General features: G+C 42.4%; 1 protein-coding gene across 1 annotated transcript; it reads left to right on the top strand.

The window, feature by feature from the left end:
• The first annotated feature begins 11,684 nt into the window (after positions 1-11,684).
• On the top strand, positions 11,685-17,374 carry LOC139446401 (uncharacterized). Its single transcript, XM_071227731.1, has 4 exons — positions 11,685-11,691; positions 12,394-12,523; positions 13,117-13,245; positions 15,571-17,374. Exons 1-4 carry the CDS (start codon positions 11,685-11,687, stop codon positions 17,372-17,374), a joined length of 2,070 nt encoding a protein of 689 aa, XP_071083832.1.
• Positions 17,375-18,408: the final 1,034 nt, after the last annotated feature.

Raw genomic sequence — 18,408 nt, 5'->3', positions numbered from 1 at the left:
CTTTCGTTTCATTTTTTCCCGTACAAAGGCATTCATTGCTTACTACAAATGTAAAATGGACCAAGAAAACTACAGAAAGCGAACGTTATCGTCAAATGGTAATATCTTCATCGTAAATATTTTCACTATGTTTCCATTGTACATTACTATTACACATGCCCGAATAGTCCCGAACGGCCTTCCATAACACCTTGTTGCGTTAGGCGAGTGTATTTGCTACACTGGTGCTCTAGCGACAAGTTCAGTGCAACGTCGTGACCCCGTCGACCATTCTGAAGACTTCTTTATACCAATGAATTATAATCAATACAAATACATTCCTTTCCACAATGAATTGTTAACGCGTCGAATAACATCTGACGAAGGGCTTCCTTGTAAATTTCTCATTAAAGAATACCGGACGTTTTTTTCCGTCTTTTTGCTCAGGCCTTGGTGTGTGTGAATTGAATCAAGATACACAATACATGTTAAAACTTCATCAAAAGTACACTTTATGTGTGATATATATTGTAGCCACCATACTATTAAAAAGTCAACGCCAGAGAATAATCAGTTCCGGGTATCTGCAGAAACAGACTGCTTAGGGCTTAAAAGACACAATAGAGATGAAAGGTGCATGAATTGATGACTGATAAAGGGTAAGCATGTCCTGCTCCCGCTCATTACACAAATTTCCTCACAAAAACAAGGACCCGTGAAGATCCGGGTAGAGAATAGGTCTTCATCAACCCATCCTTGCCGTAAACGGCGACTATGACTTGGTTGATGCATGTCATCGTATCCCAACTGCGTAGATCGATGCTGATGATGTCAATCACTGGATTGTCTGGTACAGACACGTTTATTTACAGATCGCGGTCATTTTGCTGGAATATTGCTGGGTGCGGCGTTAAACAAAAAAAACAAAACAAAAGAACACAAAAGCAAGTGCCAGTGAGTAAAAAGGAGGTATGAACGATGTGTAAAGGTAAAAATTTTGGACAGTATCGCGCATCATGTTTGACAAGCGCCACGTCACTTACAGTGCATGAGTGTGAATATCTACCATAACATGATTGAACCAGGCACTTGATGGTTAGTTGTAAGCAAAGTGTGACATTTGAGCATGACTGCCATGGGTAGTCAGAGAGACAAGCCCAGATGAAGGACAGCAGCGGACGGGGGATTGTACGGCTAGTCGTCTCGTCGGCCAAGGCCTGTCGACAATGAAGAACCGCCGCAATTAAGAAATGTGAATGCAATAAGTTGGAGCTGATGGTGTAATGCTCGATATGAATGGGAAATGATCTGAAAATCGAAATCATCCCTCTGCTATCCAGATAAGTCACTGAATATGGTGCCCTTTCTTTGTTTTAACTAATGTCAGCCTAGATGATTAAACAAACAGGAATCATATATGTTGTCCAACTATGCACTGCAAGCTGCAAGTAGCATCAACGAAGATGAAGTATATATGAAACGTTAACACCATAGAATAACAAGTCTCGATTATCTGCCGAAACAGATTCCACTGGACGTAAACGACAATGTTATGACTGGATCACTTAAAATCAGCGATGACGACAGATATTCGTGAAAACGCTAAGCCACTCACCCAATTTGTACAGAAACCCTATGAAGCTGCAGTAGAAGGTGTTTTGTCTTGCATAATGACGGCCGGATTCAGGGTGACCTTTATGTCAAAAAGATAAGTGAGAGCCCTATCTAATCCAAGGGAGTGTGTTCAAACAGCTTGAAACATCTTACAAAATAGTCAGAACCCTGCACTGGACTGAGCCTTTTCCATGGCCAGAGATTTCTTATGATAAAGGAAACGTTTATTCCGCTTTTGTCCATACTCATCTGATACCATAGTCATAGGAACCAGACCCATTTTACGTCATCGTCGTTTCCCACCAAACTGGATCTTGTAAGTTAATTCAATGCAAGCTGCAAGTAGCATCAACGAAGATGAAGTATATATGAAACTTTAACGCCATAGAATAACAAGTCTCGATTATCTGCCGAAACAGATTCCACTGGACGTAAACGACAATTTTATGACTGGATCACTTAAAATCAGCGATGACGACAGATATTCGTGAAAACGCTAAGCCGCTCACCCAATTTGCATAGAAACGTATTAGATCGTTTGTAGCCTAACGCCCCACAGCATGCACAGTACTCTTGCCATACGACGTCGGCCTTAAACAATCGAGTCTTGACCAGTAATTTTAGTGACACGACGGCTCCTTTACTTATTTTGTTGACACTAATATCGATATATTAACTTTGAATAGCATCTCCTGCTGACAAGCGCATAGATTCTGCTACTTACAAGTAAGAGAACCACTTGATAAATATATTCCTTTTACAGCATATTAAGGGGCAGTTTTATTGTCTCGGTCAAAACATTTCTTGTGCACTTGACTCAACGTAATTGATATATGCTACTAAACGTATGATGAAAAGCTGGGACTTCTGTACTGCAGCAGAAACATCGACCCAGTTCAAGTAAACATAAAACGTCAACGCCAGAAAATAATTCAGTCTCAAAAGCCAAAATATGCACGTGTATGTCATTGTTTGTCTGAGGTATGCCACCAGAGTAGGCATCGCATCGTGTAGCCGTGGCAATACAGTGAAACTCCATTAACCCTAACCGAGTTAGCCGGACACCCGCCCTCACCTGACATCATCACCAATAGTGATTCATAAACACATGCGTATGTCATGGTCGGAATCGCAAAGTGGGCTCTGCTTTCGGCCGAAATTTCTAATTATTATGGAAAGGGTTTTGTCACTTTTAATTCCGTGCGAAGAGAACGTGCATCTGTACATTACTATACGTACATCAGTATAACACATGATTCGTTAATCCTAATTATAGTTAGGTTTCCCTAAGAACAGTTCCATCACAATCTGAACTAATTCAGTGTACACAGGATACATGTGACCAATGCTTATGCTGAGTTTGACTTTTTAGCTTGAAAAACGTGTAGATTTCTAAAGAGAAGCAACATCCTAAGATTGTGTCATATCTCTCTTCCAACGGGCGTTCGTAAGCCAATATTTGTTGTGCAGGTGGCCCCTGTACTGATATACACTAATAACGGTATTGTCTAGCTCAGTATATTGTACTCGCTTGAAAGGTCAGCACGAGGGAGTTGTTCCAAATGTCAACCACAAATTGGCCCATTTGAGCTTGCGTTTCATGCTGGTTTGGGTCCTGTCGTAGGCGTCGAACCATCTCATCCTAGACTTGTTCTATGGAGAGAGGTCTGGAGAAACGGCCGGCCGTGGTAGTACAGCAATGTTATGCTATCTCAAAAAGTATGTTACAACACGTGCAAAATGTGGACGGGCATCATCCTTCAGACACGTGACGATACGTCCCTGCATTTTCACAAAGGGTAGAGCATGTTCTCGAACGATGTCGTCCCGGTAGCGTACTCTTTTTCACATTGCCACTAACAAATGTGTTCTGATGCCACCCCATACCATTACACTTCCACTCCAAAACTGACGACGTTGCGTAACGGAAGCTTTTACCCCGGACGCTGCTGACCCTTGCACGACCATCCGAGCTGTGCAGATGAAACCTCGACTCATCTATGAACTGTATACTGTCCAAGTCTTGTCTTCTGGTCCTAGAGGGCGGTCGGGTAGCCTAGTGGTCAAAGCGTTCGCTCGTCACGCCAAAGACCCGGGTTCGATTCCCGACATGGGTACATTGTGTGAAGCCCATTTCTGGTGTCCCCCGCCGTGATATTGCTGGAATATTGCTAAAAGCGGCGTAAAACCATACTCACTCACTCTGGTCCTAGACGTGCCTGGCGGCTACGCGGAAGCACTATTGGCCGTGTCGATAGACGTCGGGGCCGGATGGTGTGAGCCTTCAACTGGTTACAGTTCTGCCACTAACTGGTCTCAACCCAGGAATCGTTTGATCTGTCAATGTAGGAGTTTAATATCGATTACGAAGATGCACCAACTGAATAAGGCTGTCTTGTTGACATGGCTAAAAACACATTGTGTGATGTTCACACGCCCAACAAACACGCACACACCCAAATTGTGAGCCGGGTATTAAGATGCTGGTGCAAATTGTGAATCCTGACCTAAACATCGGGGAGTCTTCATGACTACATATTGAAAGATGCTGGAGTTGAAGTTATTTAATTTCAGAATAAATATATTTTTATTGAACAATATATGAAGCACAGTATTTTCCGTTAGTCTGCAGCACCTGTACATTGACGTTAGAAAAGTATTCACTTACATGTTTTGGGCGGTCGGGTAGCCTAGTGGTTAAAGCGTTCGCTCGTCACGCCGAAGACCCGGGTTCGATTCCCGACATGGGTACATTGTGTGAAGCCCATTTGTGGTGTCCCCCGCCGTGATATTGCTGGAATATTGCTAAAAGCGGCGTCAAACCATACTCATTCACTCACTTTCATGTTTCAACTTAACACTCTTCGTTAAATGAAAATGGTTAAAATTGAAACATTGATATTTTACATTGTGCTTAATTCCGCGTGTCGTTCTATTTTGTCTAACGTAGCGATCTCGCACATTGTGTGTGGCTGTTGAGTAAGTGACTGTGCGAGTATGTGAATACCTATACATTTTAACCAGCGTGTTTTAGCAATATCTCTCTTGTCAAGGATCACAAGTACAGTAGACTACGGTTAAAACGAACACGCATATAACGAACTGACGGATATAACGAATTTACTTTATGTTCCCGACTATTTGCTGTAGTTATGCTGTATATATGCTTATAGCGAACTACGGTTATAACGAACTCAAATTAGTAGTCCCTTTGAGTTCGTTATAACCGTAGTTTACTGTACTAGTTTAGACCACGGATCATCCGTTTCCCCATTTTATGCACAAAGCCAAACGGGTTTGGCTACACAGAAATAAGAAACTAATTTTCAGATTACATTAAGGGGAACTTAATCGTGATTATTGCTGTACTTATGTTCCTGCATGAAACACCTTGGTTAAGAGTGAGTGAGTGAGTTAATATTTAACGTCACATCGGCAGTATTTCAGCCATATCGTGACCCTTGGTTAAGAGATGAGGTAGCTGATATGAACATTCTTCCTTCAGCACCACAGCTTAGTAAATTAGCTTGACTGGTCTTATGATCATTGCATTAATACCAAACTAATTTCTTTAATTAAATTAAGAATGACAAAAAAACCTGATTTGTTATAACTGCAACCACATTAAGGTAACACACAATTACCACCAATTGAATTACAAACCACGGTCAAATCCTACATATACGACCACTATCAACACTATTGCTAAAACTCTTTACATTTTTGTCTTTAACTATTACACCATGCTCGATACTTCACATAAGAACTTGTTCAGTTTGTCAGATTTTCATTTCATTTCATTTCTTTCCGAAATGAGTTAGTTATTTCGTTGCATAAAATCTAGTGAAGGGCTTCAGTGAACATTCGCTTTTAAGAACCCATTAGGTTTTGCGATCGATTTCACAGACTTGGGTTTTAACTGTGTCATTACAATGATGGCCATAACGACAACACTTTTTGTAGCTCATATAGATACCGCGTTCTGCAATATGTAACTTCTCAAGAATAAGTTTGAAATGATTACATATGCATTTATATTTCTTCTAGTTATTAGGACCGGGGGTACGGGTGGTCCAGTCGTCTAAGGCGCCACGATTCGCTGTGCAGAGCTGCTTTCCCTTGGGCACGCCAGAATCCTATGAGTTCGAATCCCGGTTCGCCCCGATTATGGTTCTAGGTTTGTCAGCATCATACCCGTGCTCTTGGGTTTCACCGAAGTGGAAAACGTCTGAGACCTGCATCACTTCGGGCTTTCCTCACACATTAAGCTGACACGCCGTGATATAACTGGAATACTGTTAAAAGCGGCGTTAAACCCAACTCACTCACTCACTCACTATTAGGACTGCTTCCGTGGTCTAGTGGTAGAGCAGAAGGTCCGGGTTTCAATCCCCGACCGCGTCATACCAAAAGACGTTTAAAGATGGTACTTGTTGTTACTGTGTCGCTAGGAATATCAAGGGGATAACACAAGGACTGGTCGGCTCAGAGTCAGTTGGGTATCATGTTAAACTATGGCATGGTATCTGAGTGATTTAACACTATGAATCGGCTTACACACACACACACACACACACACACACACACACACACACACACACACACACACACACACACACACGTGCATGCATGCATGCATGTCGCTATATAATGCAATAATCATGGACCTCTACAATCTCTGCTTGCTTCATTTACAGGGCTGCTGGTGCATTAATGGTACAGATGATTAGATATACACATTTCCACAAAGTAACAGGAGTACTGATTGTAAATTGCCAAATCCAAAAAAGCTCCCATGATAGTCCCATCCTTTACCAATACGCTTTAAGTCAAATCCAATTAATATTGTTATTTTCTTATTTTCTCCGCAAATGGAAACGCAAAAAGATATTGCAAGTTCTGAAATGGAACAAGGCAAAATCGAACACCGTAATATTTTGCTATTAATTCGTTTCTCAATACTGTCTCGAACATTGCTATTACTAATTTGCCCGAATAGGCACGATCGAAAATAGGCCTTCCTAAAAGCCTTGTTGCGTCAGGCAGGTTGTGTATGTCCTTGGGTGCTGCTGCTCCAGCATCTGGGTTAATGTCGTGGCCTTGTGAAAAAGAACCGCTTCCTCACTCCACGGAATCAAATCTCTATAAATGCACGAAAATCAATACCTAAGTTCCTTTCTGTCCACAATAACCATATCAATTTGTTTCATAACACATAATAAGGAATCAGTGTAAATTTCACATTAAAGAATACATTACGAACTATTTTGATCACGAAAGAAGTAAACATGTACGACGTCACCTGGTTTGCCCCGCACGCACTGTTTAGTCAGATACACGTTATATACTGTTCAAAGCGGTGTTGAAGCCACCCAATTCTTGTTATATCGCGTTCTTTAAACGAGAGAAAGATGTTTACTATTTATTTAAACGGGACAAAACTATTTACATTATTTTAAGATATCGCTGGAAATAAAGCGACAATACCATTTCCATATTCTTAATCAAATTTCTGCTAAGGCAAAGTCAAGTGAATGCTTCCGACTATATAAGCATGTGTTTATTAGTCACTATCAAGATTTCAGATGCTTGCGAAAAGGTGGGCGTATTATGCCTTGTCTGCTGCACCCATCACAAACACATGCAAATACAAGTCAAATATTCACCTGAACAAACACGTGAACATTTGATACAAATATAAATATGTAATTGCATCGGACATCAATTTGGTCACTGATGATTCAAATTTGGACATATTCTCCAAATGTCTACTTAAAAACGTTTGCAAACTTGAATGTTGTGACGTTGATGTACATGTGAGATATAGTTTTGAAAATGATATCATTGGTTTGTTTGTTTGTTTGTTAACGCCGCACTCAGCAATATTCCAGCTATATGACTGCGGTCTGTAAATAATCGAGTCTGGACCAGACACCCCAGTGATTAACATCAGGAGCATCGATCCACGCAATTGGGATACGATGACATGCATCAACCAAGTCAGCGAGCCCGACTACCCGATCCCGTTAGTTGCCCTCTATTACAAGCATAGTCGCCTGATACGGTAAGCGTGGGTTGCTAAAGACTTATTCTACCCCCGGATCTTCACGGGTCGACGATGATATTAAACATGATTTTATTAATAATATAGTTATTCCACTTGCCGTAGCCCACACCACCAGATGCCTCCTATATTGTCTCACTACTCCTTTAACCCCACCGACCCCAAGTGGATAGAGCGTCTGCCCGGAAAGCAGGTCACGTGGTTCGATCCCCGGGTGCGTCATACCAAAAGCGGTTAAAAGACGGCTCTTGTTGTTACCCAGCCTGGTGCTTGGCATTCAGGGACTAAATAAAACGAGGACTGGTCGGCTGGGAGTCAGGATTCTCTGTCTGAGTGGCGTATTCATGTTAAAGTGCAGCATGGTATCTCAGTGGGCCAGCACTAGAAAATCGGCATTAGTACAAGTACAAGCAGCCACACCCACACACGCACACCCACACCCACACACACCCCCACCCCCCACCCACGCACGCACGCACGCACGCACACACACACACACACTATAATTCTATTTTTGTGTGCACATTTCAACATGTTGTGTGCTATTGTCCATATAGCTTAGGTGGCATTATTTGCACACTGACAGCGTGGATTTTGGGTCATGTTGTCAATCACTGAATTGTGTCTGCTGGGACTCGATTATTTTCATGCCGACGTCAAATTGATGGAATATTGTTAAGTACGTCAAATACCAAACAAACAAAACGATAAACGTCTTGTCATTTTAACTTATGATCCCTGACGATCATTCGTGGTACCTACACGATTGTAGACTAAAAGCCCCGCGACACTTAGTGACATCCTGATAATCACTGTTGGCCTATATACAATCTGTATGCTATCAGCAATGTACATAAATTATGTATTTACTTAAATAGGTTCGCAGTCACAATCACAATCATTTATGCTTAACATTGTTAATATATACACATGTGTCTGTTGATATTCAGGATACGTTTTGCATCTACAAATAAATGTTAGTCAATATAGGTACGACGGGATGTATTTAGTTAAATAAATGATAAGGAAATTGTATATCTTTTGTTTTCTAGCCTATCTAGCATATCCTTTGCGTCAGTTATTGGGAAACACGATTTTTAAACTTTACTTCGTCATGTGCCGTTCCCTTTTAACGAGTCGAAACGTGGCGTTTCTTGTCTCCGTCAATGATTCGGTGGACGATTGTGTGTCACTGATAAACAGTAAGGGTGAAATATGTCACCTGACTTTTAGCTGAATATAACAGATAGCAATATACGTCGCGGTCCGTGCATAGTGAGTCATGGTTGTGCTTTGTGGGTCATATTTGTGGTCATCACGACACTTGTGGTCAAGAGGAGTAATGTGTCAGCTATCTGATCAACCGCAAACAATGGTCAGTCTATTAGGAAAACACAACATGGAAAGTGCCTGAATTTCGAGTGTTTTTTTTATACCGGCACCGCCGATGTCTCAAATTGCGGAATCCCCAGATCCCGAATCGAGATTTATGTCAAGACGATGAAGTTTTAAAATATTGCTGTTGAGCCAGATAACCCTAATATGACAACATGGAACCAATGAACAAGGAACTCAATTACAAGACATGTTATGAATTATGTAATAAATGTTTTGAAGGAGCGCAGACCTCTAGAGTCAATACCCCGAATAGAGGTAGACCTGTTCACAGGTTAGGGCTAACGGAGCCATGGCCGAATGTGCACAACTATCCTCCGGACAACTAGTTACAGTGCACGTAAAACAATGCTACACTGCAGGGGGTGGTGATGGGTCCAGAGGGTCTGGAGTCAATACCCCGAATAGAGGTAGACCTGTACACAGGTTAAGGGGCATTCACACGGTACAACTAGTTGTATACAATTTGTTGCATGCAACACATTGCATCGTGTGAACGGGCAAGTCGGTCCAACTTTTGACGCATGCAACTTGTTGCACGTGAGTTGTACGGAATAGGACATGCTCTATTTTCATGCGACAAGTTGTACGTACGCAGCCAATCAAAACGCGTATGAAAATCACGTGACATTTACACGTCAATTTGTAAACAAAAATGGCGACTCCGATTCACGTTGGTAAGTTCTGCTTTTCGGTATCCTAAGTGTCACCACTCAATAAAGCACCTATGAAAAGAAGGTACCACTGTCCCAAATTATATATTTTGACATTTGCATCGGTCTAATTCTCCAGGTTAAGCTGTTTATAGTGTTATTTGAAACGACAGGCTATGTGATTGTATATTGACGCAAAATCACGCACACTGACGACGGTATTGGTCTGCCTTTCCATATAGTATCAAGGCGAGAATGGAAACATAAAAACAAACAGAACTTGTTGATTTCAGATTGATTACTTAACTTACATGACTCATTTATGTATGTATGCGATCCCAGCATCACGGTAAAACCTGCTCCAAACATTCCGCGTACTGCTATCAGTGAACTCGCTACGACGGGAGGTTACCGGTAGTGATGTCATATTAGTATACGTCAACATCAACATCGTTGTACATATTTGTTATTTCCTTTGAGGTGCGGGTGAACTAGTACACAACGCATTCAGTTCATGAAGTAGTTTACTGTTTCAATCTTCAATTATAATTTGAATATCTCTTCAATATCTTTTCACCCAGTAAAATATTGCACTGCTGCAAAATGGGTACATGTATGTAGTACTGTTACTAATATAATCTAAAATGCCATAGAATTTATGAAACTCATACTAATCAGCTGTTTTTTTATCACAGAAATTGAGATTCATCGTGTTATTCTTCCTATAAGATGCTTTGTGAATTTACCACACTGCAGCATATACATATTTCCTTTGGAGAATTGTGAAATATTCCTTGTGGCAAATTTATAAAGATAGGTTAAATAAAACATGCCCTTCATTTCTTAATTAAAGTAAATGTACACCTGAAGGAAATTCGTCACGTTATATTTTTATTAATGTATCACTCATGAGTGGACAACTATTTGTTTTACATTTGGATTTTATCGTCTAATTGGCGGAACATTGACAGCTAAGGCTTTTTTGTCAGAGATCTCGCGAGACCCGAGTTGTATGCAACTCACCGCCGTGTGAATGCCGAGTTGTATACAACTTCAGTTTGTGCAACTAATTGCATACAACAAGTTGTATACAACTAGTTGTACCGTGTCAGAGCTCCAGATAAGCTTTTGGTGTTGTGGGTATTTTACCCATACATTTTAAAATCATTGGGTATCAGTAATTCTACCTGCGTATTCAAATTTCTGTTACCCACTAGTTTTTACACATGTGGGTATTTAAGTTAAATATTTAAAAACACTATTCATGTAGTCCCTGCAAACTGGTGTCGTGTGGATTCGAGAGCTTTATAGGACTCAAAAATACCACGATACTTCCACAAGAAAGTGTGATGGCAAATGATCATGATGTGACTGTCATCGTGGAGTTTGGCAAGGTTGACAGAATGCTCGTTTATAATTTCAAAAATAAGTTGCTGATTTGCTAATCGAAAACGCAGGGTTACTTTACAATATTTTGATGATACGCACAAGTTTTATTTTTGTAGCGTATCTGTAATGTTCGTTGCGTATTTGATACGCTTGGATTATATTTTACTGTGTATTTCTGCATTTCTGATGCGTATTTCACGCAGATACGCAGCTTATCTGGAGCTCTGCGTGTGAATGCCCCTTTAGGGCTAACGGAGCCATGGCCGAATGTGCACAACTATCCTCCGGACAACTAGTTACAGTGCACGTAAAACAACGCTACACTGCAGAGGGTGGGGATGGGTCCAGAGGGTCTGGATCCCCCTTTTACCAATTGTTGTATGTTGTAGGCAGTAAAGCTAACTGAAAGGTCATTTTCATATTTTGGACCCCTCCCTTTTAACCACTTGCATTGATTATAATATCTGGCCCAACGCACACAAGATAATAAATATGCACATCGTTCTGTACTTATCTACGTGACCTGACATGGAGCGGCTCGCGACATGTGCGGGTTCTCATTCCACTGATAGTCTTGTACCCGACTGAACATGGCTGGTAAGTAAAAACACGACAACACCACCGCTGTTATTTATGCCGATCAACAAGCTCATATATAATAGTTTTCCTTTATATTTTATGTTTCAGTCCTTCCAAAAGACTTCATCAGTAGGTAGCCTATAGTAACCATCATTATCGTTTCCTCGAATTGCTTGATTCCACAGGCGTTATATGGCTGGTATATTTCCAAACAAAGGCATAAAACCAAATCCGCTCACCTGTAGACGAAGAATATAACAGAATCCATTTCTGCAGTATTACCTCTCCATGAAGACAAACTAGCAATACTCACTGAATGATGACATGCCCGTAAAAAAACCCCGATTAACCATAAGAATGGATTTAAAGCGATACATCCTCTGCCTGGTGAGGAGTGAGGTGAAATGGGGTTTAACGTCGCGTCCAAGATTATTGCACTTATATGGCGACGTGCATGCACGCATTTGGGTGTGGCTGCTTATACTAGTCCGGACTAATGCCGATTGTAAAGTGCTAGCCCACTGAGATACTATGCCCCAGTTTAACATGAATACCCCCCACTCATACACAGTAAACTGACTCCGAGCCGACCCGTCCTTCTTTTAGCCCCTCAATGCCGAGCACCAGGCAGGGTAACAACAAGTATCACGCATGGTGAGATGCTGTACATCCACAGATGGCGGACATATTCTGTACCTGCCCCCTTCCTTTGTGTTGCAGATCAGCTGAGACGACGTTTCCTTCTGTTGACAGTGGCGAGTGTTGTATCGATAGTAGTCCTACACTATCTAATGAACGCCCATCGTCGAGATAGCCTTCCCGATAATGGTTGGGATCAACTGTTTGAAAGGTACCTAAGTCTGACACCTGTCATGAAACTGTCCTACCTTTGTCATATGACCTTTGTACTGATGTGTTGATAGGTTGACAGCTGGGAAGTACATCTCTAGTAGGGTACACTTGTATTAATTATTAAACGCTTCGACGGATAGGAAGGAGCCTTGGGCGATCCAGGTTTATCTGAAATATTAGATAAATGACCCCCCCCCCCCCCCCCCCCTACACACACACACACACACACACACACACACACACACACACACACACACACACACACACACACACACACTCCACACACACACACACCGATCGACCGGTACGCACGCACGCACACACGCACACAAACACACACACCGACCGACCTACCGACTCACACACACAAACACACAAACACAGAGTGACACGCATACTATGGCACGGAGACACGGAGACCCAAGGGAATTGTCAGGCTTCCATATACATTGTTTGTGTGGTTTAAATTCATATTATCAGATTCGATTATTAACAGACCGTCGTTATATAGTGGGCATATTGCTGAGTTCGTCGTTAAACAACAAACAAAACCAAAAATCATATTGATACTTTCACAAACCTCTTCTTTAGGAGCCTCGCCAATACGTGGTTGGTACTGGTCGGCCGGACAGGGAACGCGACCAGGCCACTGAAACAACCGGGTGTTCACATCGTGTTTGTCGGCAGTGTGGAACTGTCTGGAGACATACCTTGGTGCCGGTGAGTCAAGGTCACCGTACCCACCACAATGTGACCCCTTAGTACCCACCTCAATGTGACCCCATCGTACCCACCACAATGTGACCATTCGTATTCACCACAATGTGACCCCTTCGCATCTACCACAATGTGACCTCTTCGTACCCATCAAATTGTGACCATTCGTATTCACCACAATGTGACCATTCGTACCCATCACAATGTGACCATTCGTACCCACCACAATGTGACCATTCGTACCCACCACAATGTGACCATTCGTACCCACCTCAATGTGACCATTCGTATTCACCACAATGTGACCATTCGTACCCACCTCAATGTGACCTCTTCGTACCAACCACAATGTGACCTCCTCGTACCCACCACAATGTGACCATTCGTACCCACCACAATGTGACCATTCGTACCCACCACAATGTGACCATTCGTATTCACCACAATGTGACCATTCGTACCAACCACAATGTGACCTCCTCGTACCCACCACAATGTGACCATTCGTACCCACCTCAATGTGACCACTTCGTACCCACCACAATGTGAACTCTTCGTACCCACCACAATGTGACCTCCTCGTTCCAACCACAATGTGACCTCCTCGTACCCACCACAATGTGACCATTCGTACCCACCACAATGTGACCATTCGTATTCACAACAATGTGACCATTCGTACCCACCACAATGTGACCGTTCGTATTCACCACAATGTGACCCCTTCGTACCCACCTCAATGTGACCTCTTCGTACCCACCACAATGTGACCATTCGTACCCACCTCAATGTGACCCCTTCGTACCCACAACTATGTGACCATTCGTATTCACCACAATGTGACCGTTCGTACCCACCACAATGTGACCTCTTCGTACCCACCTCAATGTGACCATTTGTACCCACCACAATGTGACCATTCGTACCACCACAATGTGATCGTTCGTATTCACCACAATGTGACCATTCGTACCCACCACAATGTGACCGTTTGCATTCACCACAATGTGACCATTCGTAACAACCATAATGTGACCGTTCCTATTCACCACAAGGTGACAACTTCGTGCCCACTACAATGTGACCTCTTCGGAACCATTCGTACCCATCACAATGCGACCCCATCTTACCCACCATAAGGTAACCCGCCTCCACCTACTTCGTACCCTCCACAATGTGACGTCTACCAACTAAATGAACGCCCTTCACAGAGGCGCACCCGTGTCACTTCAAGGCCAGTAACATATACATCCTTCTCGGTCATTAGTCAACGCCAGTGTAGCGTTAATCCAAACGAATGCCAAACCCGTTTGTTGAACTCGACGTCTGTACGCCATTGTGCCTATTCGGATCTTGCTGACACTGTAGGTCTAATCTTCACCATAAAAATATAGCAGATGTTTGCCAATGTCCAGATAGGACCTTCATATCAGGAAAACCGAATTCATGAAACATGACTGAACTGGTCATATATTTTGTAAAGGACGGAGCAATTGAACACTTCAGGTTTGTTTATAAGCCAGAAAAAACACTTCTCGGTTTTGAAAGACAAGTTATACAATCGGGGTCAGGAAAAGACCTGGGTCCTTGGGCCTTTATTATTACCCGTCGCCCTCGCGTTTACATTTTCAACCAAAATCTGGGAATCAGATTGGGTACCTCTTATCACACTACAAAACAGTCAAAAAGCGCTTCCCCTGCGTGGAAGATTATAAGGACGTTGTGTGAAACTGGAGTAATTAATTATACATGCATGCAATGATAGACAGCTGGCATCCTATCACAGCATAACCAGGGATGATTATGCTATTGCTATCTGTCCCCGTCCCTTAAATGTCCTGGCCCTGAAATGCATTGAACTTTAAGCAGAATTTCATTATCCTCTTTTTCGCAAGTTGGGCACAGGTACACAGGTATAATCTTAAATAACCATCACTGCCTGTAGGGTAGCCTCACGTCACGTCCAGATCAAGATGCAGGTCTGATTGCCCACATGATGTGTCGCCAATCCTTGGTGTCCCCCGCCGTGCTGTGGCTGGAATACTGCCGAAAGCTGCGTAAATCCAACTTCACTCATATCACGCACTTACCCCTAGACACGGCGCGCTTCCACAACGAAGGATGACGTTGCTGTTCTTTAGGGTATGGAGTTAAGGCTGACTAGCCTCCGGGAAAAAAAGGTGAGGTAATGTTGTATAGACACTAAGAAATATGATATTTCCGCCTAAACTTTACTATTGCATAGAATCCTGCTCACCAGTGCACTCAGGGTATAATTTACAATGTTCGTCCCATGTGTGAGTCTATCTCTACCTAAAATCGTTTCAGACCACCTGACTGCATTTACCTTGGAATCAGAAATAAAAGCACCTTCGCAAACAAGATAACCAGTCACCTTACACCCAGCACCTATTCAAAGAGACTACTCGGCTATCTTTATGCAGTTTCTAAAGGAGCAAATGTAATCTACACAAAGTACATTTACAACCGGAAGGAACACACCCCAAACCGCACTCTGACCACAGGAAACACGTACACCGTTATGGAGGTGATCTTGGATAGAGAAGTAACAAGCGACATGAAGCAGGTCTGGACAAAAGGGCGGTCTGACCTCGTGCCTTGGTTTATGTACGACAAATACACTCTACTGTGTCCCGACAGTTGTGTTAACGCGTCCTCGCTCAACACAGGCGGCAAGCGGACACAAAATCCTATTGGGTTCACGATGTTGTACTCGTCTATTGCTTCCTACAAATACTCAATGTTCTGGGGACTATTATTTCACAGTCTATACGGCGCCTTGGGCAAGATATTAATACAAAGGCTTTTATCAGAAATTAGGGGAGGAGATTCTATTCCGAGAGATTACACCGATCTGTTGTTCACAGAAGCCCCGTGGAAACATGAAGAAAATATGAAGGCGCGGAATTATTCGTGGGAAGATCTGACAAATTTACGTGATACACTATTGAAGTGGAAATGTGATAATACGAAGTCGTTTTTCGGCTGTGTGAGAGATATTGTCAATACATTGGTACATGGCCCATTATGGGCTCTGTCTGATGTGGAACTTGTACACGCATGGCTGAGTGATTTGGAAAGTGTTGGCTACAGTGAGCCTCACAGAAGCCTGCCAGCAGAGGGGATAAATACTGCGGGGTCCAATCTGACACAACGTACATACTCATCACGAAGACCTGGACAGAAATCCTTTTCTGAACAGTGCCCTGATGTTGTTCTTACAAACGCCGATCCGATAATTAAAGATATAGGTCTGATCATAGCTTTCAACAAGGCAACGTTTTACAATAATATACCTCTTCTTGAATCAATGTATAGAGGTTATTTCAAACACATTGTATACTGCGGGCCTGAAATTGGTTCATTCACATATCACGCAAGTCGCGGTTCGGATATCGTCCATCTTGTGTTTATTGAGGCTTATAGCAAGGGATGGTATTTCTTTTATGAGTGCTTAATGCTGGCGATGCAACTCAATTTAGATGTGAATGGATTTATACAGATTGGCGATGATACATTATTGAACCCATGGAATGTTGTTGATCTTCCTCGGAACACGATATGGCTTCATAAAGGAATGGACAAACTGAACTTGTCGCTTGATGAGATCGAACCGGAGTGGCAATGGTGGACCGATGAATACGGCAAACCTGCTATCTTGGAAACGTTCAATGATATCAATAACATGGGCGCTTCCGGTGAAGCAGACGACATTTTTCTTTCCTATATACAGACATTTGAAAGAAACTCAGAGAATTATAAGTACGTGTTTCGTCAAGGATGTGATTTCATTTATCTGCCCATGATCTTCAAGAGGCAGTATATACAGATTGCATCTGTGTTCCTGAAGTACGAGGTCATGGTCGAGTTGGCCCATGCCAATATTGTCATGGGCCTTCAGCCATCGGCTGACATCTTGAAGGTCGAAGATGGCAGTTTGTGGATGAGTGACCAAAGAACATTCTCCGTATTTTTCTACGACAAGACTAAATTATTTCTACACCCATTCAAACTAGGAACGGTTAAGAAAAATACAACGGCTTATTTTTTCTGTAATGTCTATTTTAGAGAGAGTGAAGGGTATCTGAGACACAGCATCGGATTACAATAGCAATTTAGAAATATAATGTTCGATGTTTTATGTTCCATGATCGATGCTGGCGTCACCACGTCATGGATACTGAGTGAGTGAGTGAGTGAGTGAGTGAGTGAGTTGGGTTTAAAGCCCCTTTTAACATTATTCCAGTTATATTACGGCGTGTCAGCTTAATGTTGGAGGAAAGCCCGAAGTGATGCAGGTCTCGGACGTTTACCACTTCGGTGAAACCCATGAGCACGGGTATGGTGCTGACAAACCTAGAAACATAATCGGGGCGAACCGGGATTCGAACCCACAATCACAGGTTTCTGGTGTGTCCAGGGGACGCAACTCTGCACAGCGAATCGTGGCGTCTTAGACGACTGGGCCACCCGTGCCCACCATGGATACTGAGATGCGACGACGACGAGCTTCGCGAAAATACGACATTGAAATACGACACGCTGTAACGGTGTAACGGTGTAACACGTCCCATTTTAATTCTGGAAACCCAATAGTCCAGAAACTCTACGGCCTTTGCCCAGTCTCGGTCAATGGTATTTACAAAACATGCTGTTAAACATGCTGTTTTCATGGGAACATACCAAGGAAGAAAACATGGGCGAAATATTTCAATATCGCTACAAAATAGTTGAATTAAGTAAAACTGAGTTACATTATGTGCCATGAAAATGGTAAGAACACCTGCATATATTTGCGAAACAAAAACATGAGTTTTGAGCGAAGGAAAATATTCTCGCCCATGGGCAAAACCTTTTTCTCGCCCATGGGCGAAACATTTCAATAACGCTATAAAATCGTTGAATTAAGTTAAAATGAGTTAAAGTTTGTGTCATGATACTTGAAAAAAAAATACATTTATGTATTTGCGAAACAAAAACATGAGTTTTAAGTAAAGGAACATATTCTCGCCCATGGGCCACTCTTCGGACATGGGCAGGCCATGGGCGACATAGTGTAAATATTGAGTTTTTGAAAAAAAAATCTTTTTTCATTTTGTCTTCCTTGGTAATTTTATGTTGCCATGAAAACAGCAGTGGTATGAA

Source organism: Haliotis cracherodii, unplaced genomic scaffold, assembly GCF_022045235.1.
Source record: "Haliotis cracherodii isolate W230 unplaced genomic scaffold, xgHalCrac1.p SCAF_6, whole genome shotgun sequence".
Taxonomy (NCBI): Eukaryota; Metazoa; Mollusca; class Gastropoda; order Lepetellida; family Haliotidae; genus Haliotis; species Haliotis cracherodii.
Note: the sequence above shows the minus strand (reverse complement) of the source record. Positions and strands in the feature narration are given on the sequence as shown.